Below are 16132 nucleotides of genomic sequence, written 5' to 3' on the forward strand. Positions count from 1 at the left end.
TCATTTACAAAACCAAGATAAAATTATAAGATAAAATTAATTAAATCTTTCTTATCTTACCCTTAGTAATAAATGTTATTGAAAATAGTCAATTTTGATTATAACGTATTTATTGGAGAGAGATAGGGTTAAGATAGTAAAATACATCTTTTATTTCTGATTTCTTAAGGGGCGTACAAAAGGGAAAGTGACAAGTAATATGAGACAGAGAGAGTATATATTTTACTATAATATTCATATTTATTGGTGTAAGTCTCAATAGCCTTCGAAAATAATTTGAAAATGAGTAATTAATGTGAAGGGTAAAATTAATAATAAGAGCACACAAATATTCACTCATTAATTCTATGAAAATTAATGGCCATCCCCTTCTGCATGATTCTCCCCACTCTTTTTGCGTTGCCTAGCTTGATGGTCCCCATGATAAATAAAGGAATACAAGAAAAATGATGAGATGTATACAAATATGTATGCCTATAATATATGCGTAGTCGTTATCTTTATACACAATCAACATAATTGAAGTTTCGTACTAATTAATAATTAGGGATAAAGCACTATTACCCCCCTAAACTATACCCTTAGTTCCTATGACACACCTTTTCTTTCCCTGGGTCCTATTACCCCCCTAAACTATTTTTTTTTTCCTTAATTCTTTGCACCTTTAATTTGACGTGGAGGCTTATTGTACACTATCCCAATTATATTTGTCGTGTGATCACTGTTGTGGGCCCCAAGTAAACTTTCTTTTTCCCTTTTAATTTATTGACCTTGGTTAAATCGTATCTTTACTTTTCCCAAAATATTACCCAATCAAAAATTTCACCCGAACCAAAAAAAAAATCAATTGATAAAAAACCTTCTTTGATCATTGAAGATTATATCCCAAAATCTTAAAATTGCATTTTATAAGTGGAAAAAAAGCATACTAGCATCTTAAGTTCTCCATTCCAAAAGGGTCAATTTCGCTCCAGTTCAAAACAAGAATAGTGTTGTGATTTCTTCGGTGTTTCAATTTGTAAATTCAAGGTCAGTTGGAAGGCTAAGTTTGCATTTAGTCCAAATGTTAGTTCTTTACTACATTTAATTGGGGTTTTGTTAATTTAGGGTTTTAAGGTTTGCAAGTTTGATGAATCGAAAATAGAATTTTCAAAATTTTCGATTACTTAGTTTGTTGTTATTTATCTTTGTTTGCGGATTAGTTATGATGTGGTTTACATTCATAACTCTTAGATTGTATCATGGTGGGGACTTAGTGTTTGGAGATGATGATGAACCAAAATATGTTGGTAGGGTAATGAGTGAATATGTTAATGTTAATATTGGATAGGCAACATCTCTCCAATGGGAATGAAATATTGGAACATTGACAAGTCAACGGACATTCCATTGAATTTAATGGGCTAACGAGGTTATGAAGTGATGGATGGAAACAACAACATAGTGTGTGTTTAAGAAAGATGGATGGAAACAAACAACAACATAGTGTGTTTAAGTACGATACATTACATTATATATCTTTGTTCTCTTATAATAAATTCAACTTATTAAATCTTCTTTTGTAGCTTCCGGACTACCAAGTCGAGAGAATTGTATCTCTTGGACCAGAAAAGATAATAAGATCTCTTGATATAACCGGTGATATTGGTTTCAAACCAACAAGTGGACTAAAATGGAAAGGAACTAAATCAATCACAACTAGAAGGCTTCGAAGAGATTAGAGATCAGCGAGCTAATGGTTCAAACAATGCAAGTCAAAGTACCACTCCTTCATTGCCAAGAGACCCGTGGAAGCTATAATGTTGATATCAAATGTTGATTTTGTTAATTTAGAAATCCGTATTTGTTAATGTCAAATTGTTTTGTTCATGTTGGTAAAAGGTATTCAGATGTACCATTTTTTATATTTTGAAACTATATTTTCTTGTAAGAAATGGTACCGAATTCTAGTATTTATATGCAATGTTGAATTCCTGTTTTCAGCAGTTTTATGTGGTCTTGAATGTGAGTTCTATGTATTGAATGTTTGATGATTGAAGTTGATGTTTAAGTGCTGCTTTTGTTCAGATTTTGACAGACCAGATTTTGACTCAAAAGTTGATGTTAAAAGCTGCAGTTTTGGCTCAAAAGCGAGTGCTGATTTTGTTCAAAAGCGCGGTTGGGCCAAAGCGCGCAGCTTTGGGCTCAAAGCCGGTGCGCTTTGTGTCAAAAAGCTCGTGCGATTTTGGTCAAAAACTAGTGCGCTTTTTGGGGTCAAAATCTGGTGCGATTTTGGCTCAAAACCGGTGCATTTTTTGGCTCAAAACCGGTGCGTTTTGGCTAAAAATGGTGCGGTTTTAGCTCAAAATCTGAGTGCATTATGACTCAAAACGGTCCATTTTGAAACAAAGGGGTACGTTTTGGCTCAAAATCAGTGCATTATGACTCAAAATACGGGTCCATTTTGAAACAAAATTTGGTCCATTTTGAAACAAAAAGCTGGTACGGTACTTTTAGTTATGTTTAACTAAATCGGAGGAAAAAACAGAACTTTTAGTTATGTTTAACTAAAAGTCTGCTTGGGAATAGAACTTTTAGTTATGTTTAACAATAAGTTGGGAAGCGTACTTTTAGTTATGTTTAACTAAAAATGCTAGGAGAAACGGACTTTTAGTTATGTTTAACAATAAGCCGGAGAAACGAACTTTTAGTTATGTTTAACAATAAGTACGGAGAAAGGGCAGACTTTTAGTTATTCTCATCCAAAGACATAACTTAAAGTATGCCCATAAGGCGGAACTTTTCCTTAAGGCATAACTTAAACTTTGCCTTATAAGGCAAAATCTATGCCTTAAGGAAAAGTTCTTGCCTTATGGGGCATAATTTTGTTATGCCTTAACTAAAATTCTGCCCCATAAGGCATAACTAAACTATGTCTTAGGAAAATTCTGCCTTATGGGGCGGACTTTTAGTTATCTTAGGATCCGCATAACTTTGGCTTTTCCTTAAAGATTGTATGCCGGATCCGGCATACACTCCCCGTCCTCAACATTTTGAAACAAAATGTTGCTATATGTGATCTTATTCCTACGCCATAATTGACTCAACCAATAACAAAAGAAAATTGCCAAAATTGAAAATTGCCAAAATTTACTCAAATAATACCAACAAGAAAAGTAGGATAAACCAAACAAGTCATGCTTCATTATAATACCAAAATGTACTTTACAACAAAACAAATCTAACTTTAGCCTATCCGAGATCATTGAAGTTCCATTACAACAACCAAAATGAGGTTCTATTAGTACTATGGCAACTTCATTTGATTTTTCTTCAAGTTGCCCATTTGGATTAAACCACTAAGATACACAACAAATACACAAACCATCAAACACCAAAGGATTTGTTCTATTAAACCTACACGAGTTGCTATTCTTTTTTTTCATTCATATCATTCTCTTTCAAATTACTCTTCTCTTTTGAATCTCCAAGCTCATCCAAATCATTCGTCTCCTCTTTTGAAACTTCAACCTCATTCAAATCACCTATCTCTTTTGAATCTTCAAGCTCAACTAAATTGATGTTGAGATTATCATATTGAAGGGTAAGACTTTCAAGCTCATCCATTTGAATTTCATCCTATTTTGAATCTTCAAGTTCAAGTGAATTCATGTTGAGATTATCATACTGCATCTTAAAACTTTCAAGTTCAGCCAAATGCAACCTAACACGCTCGTAATTTTCTTCTAACTCTTTGATTTTGTTCACCAATCTTGGAATAATAAACTTTGATCTTTCATCAACACTTTGCTTATCTCTCCATTTGAAAAACTTGCAATTGTGGCACGAAATTTAGAGAATACAATCACTTCAAATTAACACTAACACTAAAATTAATCAACCAAATTAGAACATGAACACAAACCCCATAGTGAGGACAAGACCAAAATCTCCTTCCGGGATTGCAGTCAGACCAAGAAGTCTGCATTTTCAGCAAAATGCCATGTTTGCATCGCACTTCGACATTGAGCATCGCATCTTCTTCATCCATACACAACTTATTCAACAAGCTATTCGCCATTCCTAACCCTAACATTTCATACACAATTGGGGAAGAAATTTCAAACCTAAACTTGAAATTCGACATGAGAGGAGAAAAGATTAAGAATTTACACGATAATTAACTAACACGATCGAAAATGGAAAAATTTGCCACAAAATTAGCTCTTGCAAATGGGTGAAAATTTGTAATGGAGTTGATGAAATTAAGTGTGTTTGGACGAAGTAGTCTTCAAATGGACTACGGGGGTGACATGTGGTCGGTTCCCATTCGTTATAACCTCTCTTTTTTACTCCTTACGCGCTTAACATATGTGTTCGCACGCTTTGGTCCACGTCAGCGTTAAAGGTGCAAAGAATTAAGGAAAAAAAAATAGTTTAGGGGGGTAATAGGACCCAGGGAAAGGAAAGGTGTGTCGTAGGAACTTAGGGTATAGTTTGGGGGGGTAATAGTGCCTTATCCCTAATAATTACCATATTGGTTTCTTTCTCTTGATATGTTAACGTGGACAAATAAAAGTAAACAGAGGGAGCGACTTTTATCCCCGTTTTGCTTCTTTGTCTATACTTTAAATGTGAAGAGAGAACGAACAATAGCAATGCAAATTTGTACCAAAAGTTATTTTAATTCTCCTACACATAATTTGTTCACTTTTAACTTTTCACGTTCTTTGAGAATTAATAAATGAAGTATATATTTTATCACAGTATCCATATTTATTGGTGTATAGTCTCAATAGCCTCAGAAAATGATTTGAAAATGAGTACGGTAAAATAAGAAGAAGATTTTTCTTTTCTTTTCTTTTCTTGATATGTTAACGTTGACAAGTAAAAGTGAAGGAAGGGAGTGACTTTTATCCCCGTTTTCCTTCTTTGTCAATTCTTTGCTTATTTACTCTCATTTGCGGTCTCTCGATTATTGTTTCTTTACATTTATAAAATGTATTACTTTATATTTTCATTTTAATTAAAATTTATTTGATTTACGATATAACATATATTTTTCTAATTTTGATTTCTTTGTAACAATTTGTTTTATCTATAATTGTTAACATAAAAAATTATAATATATTTTTTAATTAATTTAATAAAAATATTTTATTAGTTTTGCTTTTAAAAAATCCAATATATCAAACAATGGTTCTTATGTTTGGATACGAACGATACTTAATTGAAATGGATATCAACCTGTCGGTATACATTTAAGATATTAAAAAATTTAAAAGAAAAAATTTAGAATCAAAATATTAATTTTCCTTCATATTCTTACTAATTTTCTTTTTCACATTGATGAACAACTTTCATTGTCATGATAATGAGAAAAAAGTCCAACTCTTTCCAACTCAAAGACTTAAATTCCATCAACTCCATTTTTTAATTATAACTAAAGTGATGGTACATAAAATACATTTTATATATGTTGCTATATATAATAACGATTAGAATGTTTTTAAAAGTTATTTTCAAAATACAAACCTTAAAGACTGGCTAATTAAAGTAAATAGATATGTTCGGCCCGTGCATCGCATGTATTGCTAGTGTGTGTGTGTGTGTGTGTGTGTGTGTATATATATATATATATATATATATATATATTACCACTATCCAAACACAACTACATACACATACAGACATTATAATCCTGGTGTTCTATTGTTTTTGCTCTACATTTTCATATCTCTTTTACTGCATACTTGGCATTTTTGCTTACTTATTGTTTTTATTTTTGACATGTTTTTCATTTGTTGAATACTTTGCACATATGCATTTTTTGAAAAGGGATATTTGGGGGAGGGGGGGGGGGGGGGACTAATTTTTTTTTAAAATTTTTTTTATTTGGTTTATGGATATTGAATACATTCTATACTTTTTGGGCCGATGAAGAAATTTCGGTCGATTTTCGAGGCCTTCCCTGCACATAAGACGGATTTTTATTTTAAATCGCAATATATATATATATATGTATTATCATTTTCTTAATTCATTTTGATAAATATTTACCCATTATTAACATTTTTACTAAATATTTACCCATTATTAACATTTTTACTATGTCTTATGTAGGTATCCAAAGTTACTTCCCGAAGATGACGCTCGAAAGAAGTTCAAACAACTTCTCGGATTCTCTGTTTATTTTTATTTTTGCGTTCTTAAAATCGTAGAAAGCATAAAATAAGTGAAAACGTTACACTCGGGTTAAAAGGAGGAGATTATATATTTACTTGCTCACTTATTATTTGTAGCTGCTAATATTTTTATAGTTAACATGTTTAGCTGGACTTTTAATTTAATTGCTTGGCACACTTTAGTAAATAATTAGGATAGTTTACCTCAATATTTACCTTTTAGAATGTGATCTAATAATTAGTTAATTAATTAGGCGTATGTACATAGCTAATTAAAATTAGTTGGCTCACGTTAAATCCAATAAATTTGGGCTTAGAAGAGTGTCATGTGCAATCTTTATACCTTTTCATATAATAAAGTTAATTGATTTGTAGAAACTTTTTGATTGATTTTTATCTCACATGTCTTTTTTAATCTTCTGTTTATTCAAAAGCAAATCAGTTAATGTAGAACAAATACGTTCATGCTATATTCTCTTAAAGATAGAGTTGTAAGTCACTCTAATCATGTTTTTTATTGACTTGTAAATAAATTTTTTTCATACTAGATTTACTCTTGAGTCAAAATTTGTTAGCTATTTATTCATTAGAAGTTTTGTTCCATCATCTGAAGCTTCATTGTATATTATATTTAAATAATAAATTTACTCTTTTTTATTCTTTAAACGTTAATTTTCAATATACATTCATTAAATATTTGTTCATCAAAAAACTTTTTTTTACATATTTTATTTATTGATCTTATAATACATATTTTCATACGCTTGCAAATGTTTATTCTCTTTTACTACATCAACATTCATGTTCATCATTTTTTACTCAAATTCTTTAATATTTCTGTAAATAATAACCAATCATTTTGTATATCCCTCGTCTAGTTAAATCAGGTCCAGCCGGAAACCACATTTTGTGGATTCTGAAGGATGCTTGACACTTTCCCTTCGGAATAATTTGAACCCTTCCTTAGAATCTCACTTATTTTCGCAGCCCATTTTTAAGCTGCATACATTAATAATTTATGGGTATCCTAGTATACCTCAAATGCTAGGTGGCGACTCTGTACTCTAATCAACCTTTTAGAGCCCCATTAATTGTACTTTGTTTAGCCTTTATAAAAATAGGGTGCAACACCTTCTTCTTTGCTTTTGTTTTGACAGATAATTTTACCATGCTAGATTCCTTCTCCAAACTTCATTAATCACCCTCAATCAATCCAGCACTTTGATCAAATATTTCCACTTAACAACACTTTAAAAAAGTTATTCCCTATCCTCTGAGAAAATCATTTCCTGTCAGTGCTTCGTGGATTAACATCCTTCATCAAAATGCATGGCTAGCAGCTCAGCACATGAACTAAATCGCTTTTCGAATTTGAAGTATCTATGATGTCCATGTAAGGTTTTGTCAAGATATAAGAATGCATGCCCTAAAAATCCTCAGCAAAATTAGGGAATATTTTATTTCTTTCTCTTACAATATTCTTTGTGTGAACAATATGCTTAGGCATCAATATAAGCATGTATCGTTGACATAGTTTGGTCTCTTTGTTTCTTTGCGCTAAATTAGAAGACAGGGGTTTTTTAGATTTATACATTTCCTTTTTTATTAAGAGTTATATGCTCTTTTCTAATTTGTATTTTATTTTTATCTGCTGCCCATGATGAAAATGCTTGACTCTCATGCAAGACTCACCCATACCCGAGCATGTATTCATGAAAGCATCTTGGGCTACATTCGACTCACAAAAAAGAAAAAAAAAGAAAAAAAAAAAAGAAGAAAAGGAACTCGCCTTTGTCGCCTATGGCGACTTTTCTTTTCGTAGCATTCATTCTATCTCGGTTTGAACCTATGTTTAAACATGCATGAGAGTGATAATTAGGTCTTCACTTAATCACTTAGAATGACTGCTCTATTTTTTTAGTAAAGAAGTTTCATCATGTAGTTATGTGTCAATTAAGGACTTTAAGCAATATAACAGATCCAACCTTTCAAACAAAACAATATTCGTTGGAGGCCCAAGGAACAACTGTTTTCTCTTATAATATCAAAGTAAGTGCACAATTTGGATTTCTTTTCTTAAAATGCAACTCTAGAATCACAACTTGGTAGATTCTTTTTAATTATAAGAAGAAGAAAAAATGAGTTGCTACGAGTTTCGGCCTTGGCCATTTTCTCCCTTAGTCTAATTTTCTTTCATTTGCCAATTAGAATACTTCAGTAATTGATAATTGTGCATGTGTAATGTGTTTACGTTTTCTCCTCATAGATACATTCTCTTTGTATGTTATTATAATTCAATCATATCTTTCTTCTTTTTGACGTGTCGCTGTTTGTAAATAAAAATGTTAAAATTAGAGAATTTTTCGTTCACTCTTTCCTCTTGATCATCTTTATCACATCTTTATGTCCTTATTATGCTTTGATGTAAAGATCTATGAAGTAGTATTTTAGTTTTATTTACTTCTCTATAATCGAGTAAATAAGCATGATGATGAATTAGCAGTTGTCATGATTTACAGTCTAATAGTAATATCATAAGTTCAAACTTCTTGAATAGAACATCTTCATTTTTTACTTCATACTAATCATGTGAAAGAAGAAAATTTCTTGAAATGTTATTGTAGTTAGAAAAAGAAAAAGAATTTGAAAGTGTTTGGTTAGACAATATTTTACTCCATATTAAATATTTATGTGAAGGGAGTATCTTGTAATGTTCTTGTGGAAAATAATGAGTAGCAAGAAGAAACAATCTTCCCTTATTACGGGCATACATGACTGGATTTGTCTTTCTCCTTTTTCGATTTCTTTGCTTCTTGGCTTTGGTACATGGATCAATCTTCCCTTACCACCCCCCCCCCCCCCCTTTTTTTTTTTTTTTTTTGACGAGTTGCTTTTCTTAATTTAAAATGTCTTAAATGAAATCAGTCATTTTCATTTGATTTCAGCAATATTAGAATTGATTTTTAATGCATACAAATAGAAAATATTATCTCTTCTATCTCAACTAATTTATAAAAAATATTTTAAATATCATTTGTGTCTTTTATTACCGCACGAAGCGTGGATAACTTTACTAGTTATATGATAATTTTGGGTGGAGTGAAAAGTGGCATCAGAGTGGAATCGCCGTGTGAAGCTTAATCATGACATTGTATGGAATCATCGCGTGAAGCTCCGTTCAGGTGGAATCATCATCCGAGGTGTGCGAGGTACGTAATGACAAGTGATGATAAAAGCCATTGCTAAGAACTACCTTCCTATGAAGCAATATTTTTAGTTACTCTCTTCTTTCAATTTATATGTCACTCTTGAAAGATCTGAAAGACGTCATGTTTCTTTCTTTACGACTATTAAAGTTTGACTTTCCTATTACTGTTAAATATAGAGTAATGGTACAAACTTAACATACCATATGTGGAATTAAGTAATATACCAATTGGTAATCATGGTAAATTTGTGAATATTCATAAGCAAAGTATCAAAAGTCCATGTTTTAATTAGTTGCAGGTCAAATATGCTTAGTCAGGTATTACAAGGGTTAAGATTTGAATTTATCAATAATTGAGGGACCAAAAATGCTATTAACCCCTGAAAAATAAATATTGCATCCTGATTTTCTGCACATCACTAGACTTCTTCAAAGCATCTTGTGTTTTTTTCCTTCCAACTTTCCAAGTCTTCCACCATATGCAAGTTGAGATAATTTTCCACATTACTAGACTTATCTTCAGAGTAAACCATATGTGTTGTTCCAGCAAGCTAATTGCTCCACCACAGACCTTGGCATGGCCCATTTAATGCCTTTCATGATTTAAGAACAGATTACATAGCTGAACAGTGGCTCCACATTCCCCTACCCAAAAAAAAAGGTGATTATACAGGATAGTAATTTAATGTATAGGATACCTTAGTCTAAACTTTAATTAATCAACTTAAATCAGAATGTAAATGCATATCACACAAATCTGAAGGACGCCTCACACTTTTCCCTCGGATAATGGAACCTCCTAACCCATTCTCCAGATTTTGTAAACTGATTTGGAGTTAATTTTTCCTTTTCCCAAAATGTTCTAAACACAAATCAAACTCTTTCTAGAAAAGAAAAAAATAAGTTGGCTAAGTAGTAGCCTAACATACTTATTAAGATGATCCCTTTATTTGTATTGGGTGGAGACTCCAAAATATTTTCAAAAAACTCTTTTTGAATTTACCAAAATTTTGATCTATGTTTACATTTTGGGAGAAGGAAAAAATTGACTCCGAAACGGTCTGTGAAAACAAGAGAATGAGTTAGGAGGTTCGATTATTATCAAAGGGAAAGGTACTAAGTAGCCTAAAACAACATTGAGTTAATTAAGTAGCCTAAGATATGTTGCATAGCAAACACTTCAATGAAATTTTGGATGCAAACAGTAGGTATGGGAAATACTTAGCCAGTCAATTGATTCTTTAGTGTTATTGACTTGGACACCAGTCCATCAGTCCACCATCAGAAGACTTATTGACTTTGACACCACAAGGACTTAGACTCTTCCTAGGTACATGCACTCATGGACTTCCAAATTATTATGGTCAATTGACAGTCTTTAATTTTTCCAACTTTTATACCTATAAATGACAAGAGATTTTCCTTCCTTGTTCATTCACAGCAAGCAAATATGGAGAGCAACTCATTTCAAAATATCTTTCTCATATTGTTATTTCAACTTTTGTATTTCACTTGCATAGATTATCACTTTGTTTCCTCTGCTGGCACCTCTAATGTAAGCACTTGCATTGAAACAGAGAAGAATGCACTACTAAAAGTTAAAGAACATCTCACAGATCCTTCAAGCAGGCTATCTTCTTGGGTTGATCAAGAAGATTGTTGTCAATGGCTTGGTGTAAGCTGTGACAATAAGACCAGAAACGTCGTAAAGATTGATCTCAGGAACAAATTTTCAAGTAACCATGAATTGGGAGGTGAGATTAATCCATCTTTACTTGAGTTACAACACTTGAGATACTTAGACTTGAGCATGAACAATTTTGGAGGAATCCAAGTGCCTGAATTCATTGGTCAAATCAAAGAATTGAGGTATCTCAATCTTTCTGGAGCTTCTTTTTCTGGTTCAATATCTCCGTTTTTAGGAAACCTCTCAAACTTGCGAGTTCTTGATTTGAGTTCCTACTCAGACCAGCCAGCTGAGAAAGACCTTGAATGGATAAAAGGACTTTCTTCTTTGGAACATTTAAATTTGGGAGGTTCAGATCTTAGCAAAGCTACTAATTCTTGGCTTCTAACAATCAATAATCATCTTCCTTCTCTCTTGGAGTTGCACTTGCCTCAATGTCAACTTTTAAACCTTCCATCTTCTCTTCCATCCCTAAATCTTACTTCCCTTTTTGTACTTGATCTTTCCAACAATGCATTCAACTCAAGTATTTTCCCTCGATGGATATTCAAACTTAGTAACCTTGTCCATCTTGACCTAAGCTCCAACAATATTCTTAGTGAACTGCCTGATGAGTTTGCAAACCTCACTTCCCTTAAATATCTTGATCTATCTTCCAACTATGGTACCAATGGGACACTCCAAAGAAGCTTAGGGAAGCTATGCAATTTGAAGACTTTGATCCTCTCCGACAACAACATCACTGGAGACATTACTGATTTCATCGATGCCTTATCAGAATGCCAAATCAATAACTTGGAGACATTGGACTTGAGTCACAATGCATTGACTGGGAATCTTCCTGCTACATTAGGCCACTTGAGGAAGCTAAAAGATGTTCAACTGAGGTACAACTCGCTGACAGGCACAATACCTGAAACTATAGGGCACTTATCATCCTTGGAGACGCTCTATCTCACATCAAACAAAATGAGTGGGAACCTCACCCCAAATATCGGGCAGCTCACGTCGCTGGTCTCATTGGATATCTCTGAGAATATGTGGGAAGGTATTGTCACAGAAGCCCATTTACTAAATCTTTCTAACTTGCAAGAATTTTCAATTGGCGTGAAATTTGGTAGGAATATTACCTTGGCATTTAGCATCAACCCAAGTTGGACTCCTCCATTCAAGCTGACATTCTTGAGTATCCAGTCATGCCAATTAGGCCCCAAATTCCCACATTGGTTGAAGGATCAGAATGAGCTCACCAGCATAACAATCAATACCGCAGGGATTTCCGATGCTATACCAGATTGGTTTCTAGAGTTGGATTTGAAGCTGGTTAATCTAGACATGGCTTTCAACAACTTGACAGGGAAAATTCCGAACAAATTTCAGTTCAACATTGATGCCTATGTGGATTTAAGCACCAATAGATTCGAGGGACCTCTCCCACTATGGTCTTTTAATGTTACAATATTGAATCTGAGGGATAACTTGTTTTCAGGACCTATTCCTCTCAACATCTGCCGAGCACTTCCCGATTTAACAGAATTGGACATCTCCATGAACAGCATAAATGGCACCATTCCCTTGTGCATCGGTGATATCAATCAGTTGATTACTTTACGCCTCGATAATAACCAACTTATCGGGCAGTTTCCTGATTTCTGGGGAAAGCTACCATATCTTTATTGGATAGATATGTCAGGGAACTATCTATCTGGCCAAATTCCATGTTCACTAGGTTCTCTATCTTATCTGAAGTTTTTAAGACTCTCAGGCAACAATCTCTCTGGAGAATTGCCTTTGAGTTTGAGAAATTGCACGAGAATGATTAGCATTGATCTTAGTAACAATCAGTTCTCAGGCCTAATCCCAGCTTGGCTAGGAGAAACAATGAGATCACTATCAATCCTCAGTGTAAGGAATAATAGGTTTTCTGGCCCCATTCCTTTAAAAATATGTACTCTTTCAAATCTTCACGTACTGGACCTTTCAGGAAACAACTTATATGGTTGTATCCCGTCGTGTTTTGGCAACTTGGAAGCCTTCAAGGTTGAGCTAACTGATGCAGAAGCTGCACAATATCAAGGGAAACTGAACCTAGAGGCGAAAGGAAGAATACTTTCTTATGAGACTATCCTTTACCTAGTCAATAGTATCGATCTCTCGAGCAACAATTTGTCAGGAGAAATCCCAATAGAGATAACAAGCTTACACAAACTTGGAACCTTGAACTTGTCCAGGAACCATTTGACAGGAAATATACCGACAGATATTGGAAAGTTAGGATGGGTTGAAACCTTGGATCTTTCAATAAATCAGTTGTCAGGTCCTATCCCACCAAGCATAGCTACTTTAGACTTTCTGACTCACTTTAACTTATCTTACAATAAGTTGACAGGAAAAATTCCCACCAGTACTCAGTTCCAAACCAAAGTTGATCCAATAATTTTCCAAGGAAATGCTGCACTTTGTGGTCCTCCTCTGATAGAATGTGTTGGTGACAGGACTAAAACATCTGATAGTGGAAGGGATGATGAAGGAGAAACTGATGATGAAGATAAACTTGAGAAAGTGTGGTTCTTTGCTGTTGTTGGTTTGGGATACTTGGTTGGCTTTTGGGTATTTTTTGGCACTTTGGTCATCAAGAAAAGATGGAGAATTGCTTATTTCAGATTTATAGAGACATGCATTTTGGAGTTGGACGAATGGTCATGGAGTTTTCTGCATAAAATGTTAGGATATTTAACGTGTAGAAGAAACACTTAGGAAAATGTTGAAAAGTGTTTGTCAACTTTAGCAAGGTATTCAATAAGTGGAGCTATAGGAGTTTGTCTCTGCCATTCTGTTATAATTTATGTTTTAGTTTCAGTATAGCACATATTACTATTCTGTTATAATTTATGTTTTAGTTTCAGTATAGCACATATTACTTACTTTTCTATATGAAATACTGTGAACCAACGCTACCTAAATGTTTATCTTAGTTCCTAAAATCAGCACAAGAAAGAACTAGAGAAAATGTATAAACTACTTTTCATGGACTCAAAGTAAAGATTTCATGAGTTTAAACTATCTTATTTGCTAATTTCATAGGCAAATTTAAGTACTTATTTCATAAGTTAGAAAGCGCTCACCTAAATGTTTATCCTATTTGCTAATATTGACTAAATCAAGAGCATCTTTCGTTCCCCTACACCCCGACCTCCGACAGATCCTATACGCACTTAAATAACTTATTCAGGAAGATCATAGGACATTGTAAATGACCATACACTAGATTCTTATCCCTACTTTAACTTTAACACAAACTAAAAGTTGTGGAGAATTTTGCCAGTGTTTTGGGGTGCGACGAGAGAATGTATCATTGACTACATCGAAAAAAGAGCTCAAACTAAGAATCAGATGGGGAATGTTCACAAGACTGTATGTTTGTAGTGCATGTCATCAATGAATTGTAGGCTATCGAAACTTTTTTTTTTTCTCCCTTCAATGATAAAGATAAAGCATGGAGAAATTGCAACATTTTAAGTAAACGGTTGAGTTTGCAGTAGTAAAAGAGGGAAAAAGATGTTAAAATATCTGGTTCAGCAAAGAAATTAAGAGGGAAAGATATGTTAAAAAACAGATATAACTCTGATCAGTTTGAATGGGTGAGATCAAAATAAAGCTCAAACATTGTCCAAGTTCCATCGAATAATCATAACAATAAGATATTCAACCACCCCCCCCCCCCCCACAAAAAAAAAGGAACCTTCTTCTATCGTCTTCAAAACTTTCTTGATATCAATTGCATCTACTGAGAAAGTGTAAAGTTGTTAGAACCGATATATCTACTCAACAGAATTAAAATTAAACAACTGTACTGTAAAAATTAAGAGTCAATTATTGAAACTAACATACAGAAAATGTACCTCCAAATTCCAATAGTCCAATTTGAAGACTCACTCCAAATGTCTTTTCCTATTCAGGCTTGATGAACATTGAACAGAGACAGTGAGCAAAGTCCTACATTTTTAATGTTTGATGCTTCTTGTCATGGAGCAGCCCCTTCATTCACTGCTAGATATAGAAGAAACAGAAAATTGCTTAAAATATTCATATCCATAAGGAGAAAAAGTAAAGGGGATTCATCATTTTTCTTCGGAGGTAGTAGAACCAGAGGAATTGTTTGAACGTTCTTCTCCATAAGTAGAAAAAACATCGCATGTCGAGAAGGATTCCTCTAACCATCAACTTCAGCACCTCTATCTAAACACGTATTTTATTCGTATTCAGATTAATATTTTTCATTCATGTAAGGCAGGAAGTCACGCTAGCTTGAACCGGACAACAATAGGGCTTGGAGATAGATTGTGTTACGGATATTTAGTTCCTTGATTCGGGCAAGCAACCAAACCCGACACATCCAATTCCACTCCGATCAACAACGTGGAGAGGTATGGCTGAGTAGCTTAAGGCATTGGTTTTCTAAATCGACATACGAGAAGACTGTATCATGGGTTCGAATCCCATTTCCTCTGGCACGAAAATAAAGCGATCGAGCGGACTAATAATTAAGGAGGAAATACAGGATGTATTTCGACTAAATGCTCTGGATCAAGCCTGAAAGTGTTTTTCAACTACTTTTAATGAGCTAACCCAAACGGGCTCTAAATCTTGTTCTCCATAACTAGAAACATCAAATTCACCTACCACCCACGCCACACTAAATTCGAGATGTAGGGACAAAAATTTACCACAGGATACACGCGAAATAGTATGGGAACTCAATAATATTAACACTAAAAGCTCTTTCCTTTTACTTGATAATTAGCCAATCCAACTTTTAGTTATTTGAATGAACAATGAAGATTCATAAACATCAATTTGAACTGATCAACTTCAAACCAAAATCGAGTTTCGTCACCGAATCGTGTATGTTGTTACCCTAATTGCATGCAGAGTAACATGATCGCCATGAAAATGCATGCATAATTCAAGTTTGCTTTTCTCTGTGAACTCAACTAGTCTTTATGTTACATGTTAGCTGATAAGAAGGCTTAGCGGACAATGGCAGATCCAGGATAATGTAGCTGGGATTTG

At 33.7% G+C, this 16132-nt stretch overlaps 1 protein-coding gene across 1 annotated transcript; it reads left to right on the forward strand.

Annotated features, from left to right (window-relative positions):
* Positions 1-10822: 10822 nt before the first annotated feature.
* On the forward strand, positions 10823-13940 carry LOC132039205 (receptor-like protein EIX2). Its single transcript, XM_059429742.1, has one exon. It carries the CDS (start codon positions 10823-10825, stop codon positions 13814-13816), a length of 2994 nt encoding a protein of 997 aa, XP_059285725.1. The 3' UTR covers positions 13817-13940.
* Positions 13941-16132: the final 2192 nt, after the last annotated feature.

This window comes from Lycium ferocissimum, chromosome 12, assembly GCF_029784015.1.
Source record: "Lycium ferocissimum isolate CSIRO_LF1 chromosome 12, AGI_CSIRO_Lferr_CH_V1, whole genome shotgun sequence".
NCBI classification, from domain to species: Eukaryota; Viridiplantae; Streptophyta; class Magnoliopsida; order Solanales; family Solanaceae; genus Lycium; species Lycium ferocissimum.